Source organism: Arachis ipaensis, chromosome B04 (genome assembly GCF_000816755.2).
Source record: "Arachis ipaensis cultivar K30076 chromosome B04, Araip1.1, whole genome shotgun sequence".
Lineage (NCBI taxonomy): Eukaryota > Viridiplantae > Streptophyta > Magnoliopsida > Fabales > Fabaceae > Arachis > Arachis ipaensis.
In genome coordinates, this window is record NC_029788.2 from 24656611 (window position 1) to 24658316 (window position 1706).

The 1706-nt window shown below is 29.8% G+C and overlaps 1 protein-coding gene across 1 annotated transcript; it reads right to left on the bottom strand.

Annotated features, from left to right (window-relative positions):
* On the bottom strand, positions 500-1307 carry LOC107637706. The gene is made up of 2 exons (XM_016341068.2): positions 1167-1307; positions 500-850 (listed from the first exon to the last, which is right to left on the bottom strand). Exons 1-2 carry the CDS (start codon positions 1222-1224, stop codon positions 597-599), a joined length of 312 nt encoding a protein of 103 aa, XP_016196554.1. The 5' UTR covers positions 1225-1307; the 3' UTR covers positions 500-596.

Below are 1706 nucleotides of genomic sequence, written 5' to 3' on the forward strand. Positions count from 1 at the left end.
TATTAATTAGTTCCAATCACAAAATAAAAAAATTCAAAACAAAAATAAAAAAAAAATCAATATAAAAGTTTAAAAATTAAATTTCAAAATTCTTTAACTCTTTTTTGCTCTTTTATTTTTTTTTAAATCTTTTCCATTCCTCCTAGAAAATTTTTTAGATATTTTTCTTCTCATGCTCCATACAAATCGATATTCTCTCCTTTTTCATTAGTAGTTTAATTTATAACTCGTTTTAAAGAACATAACTCGAAAGAAATTCTTAGTTATACATAAAAATCAAACGCTTAGTAACAATAACAATGATGTAGGACAAAACATAATCTTATATCCACTAACATTATTATCACTCAATTTCTAGAATAATTTTGAGTATAATCACCCAACATATGGATAAGAAAAAATATAATTAACCACTGTATATAGAGTAACTTACCTTTATTTTAGAAAGAATTAGATAGAATTTACTTAGATTGACCAAACCTTTCTTTAGCAATCAATAAAAATATTAAACTTTAATTTGTCTAGATTTAAAAGTGATCAAACTCATACATTAGTTTGTAGTTCATGTAAGCTTTATTTTGATCAACACATCACCATTATTTACAGTTGAAGGTGCAACTGCAGAAACTAGCACTTGGACTCCTATAGTAGCCAAAGCATTTTCCTTCAGCACTCTGGCCAAGGTGCTTAAGAGAACAAGCATTGGTACACCATTGTTCATCACACCCTCCTCCTCCCTTACGCAACTTTTCTCGACACCTTTCCTGCTGCAATGATGAGCAATTATTCCCAACACCACCACCATCCTTGTTGCACACTTCACTAGTTGCCACCGTAATCATAAGAGCACCTATATATGTGTATATGGAATACATGCCACAACATTATTCATAAGCTTTCAAAATTTTGAACTTTTAGTAGTATTAGATGCTTGTTCATATTCATTGGTATAGCTAACTAGAAATTGTGGTTATACACCACCAGTTAGTGAACATATACATCACAACAAATATATACTAGAAAAAGCTAAGTTAATGGGATGAAGTTCATGCTGAACTCTTATATCTTTGTAAAGATCAAAATTATGTTTTGAGGTACTTATATCAGGTATTTGTAAATACGGGTTGTGCTGTCATTCCTACAAAAGGATTAGAAAACTAACTTACTTGATGTTGTGAGGAGGAGGAGAACGAGAATAGTGTATTGCGAGAAGTGTTTGGCCATTCTGCCTAAAAAATTCAAGATCACTCTCTAGGAGAATGTGGATTCATGTATGTGCTCTTTTTACTTTTACATTTATATATATTTTTGGTGACTCTTTCACATTTATATATATATGAAAGAGAAAGAGAATTTATGGCATTAATTGCATGTTGTATATGGAAATATTTATTAACAAAAAAAATATTAGTAAAAAGAGAATTTATGGCATTAATTGCATAATGTAAGACCTCGTGATTTTGCCTTTAACGATAAAGATGGTAGCCAAAGTCTCACACATTCATTTGTCAAAATGCGTCATGTTAGAGAAAGATATCCACACCTCTATAAGGCATGCTTCGTTCCCCTTTTCAACTGATGCGGCACTTTACATTAAATTTTAATTGGTTTCTATATAATTTATTCGGTGTTTCTCGTCACATATTATTAAATTCCTAGATTTTCTTTCCAAAAACAATATAAAATATTTAGATTGAACTAAAACT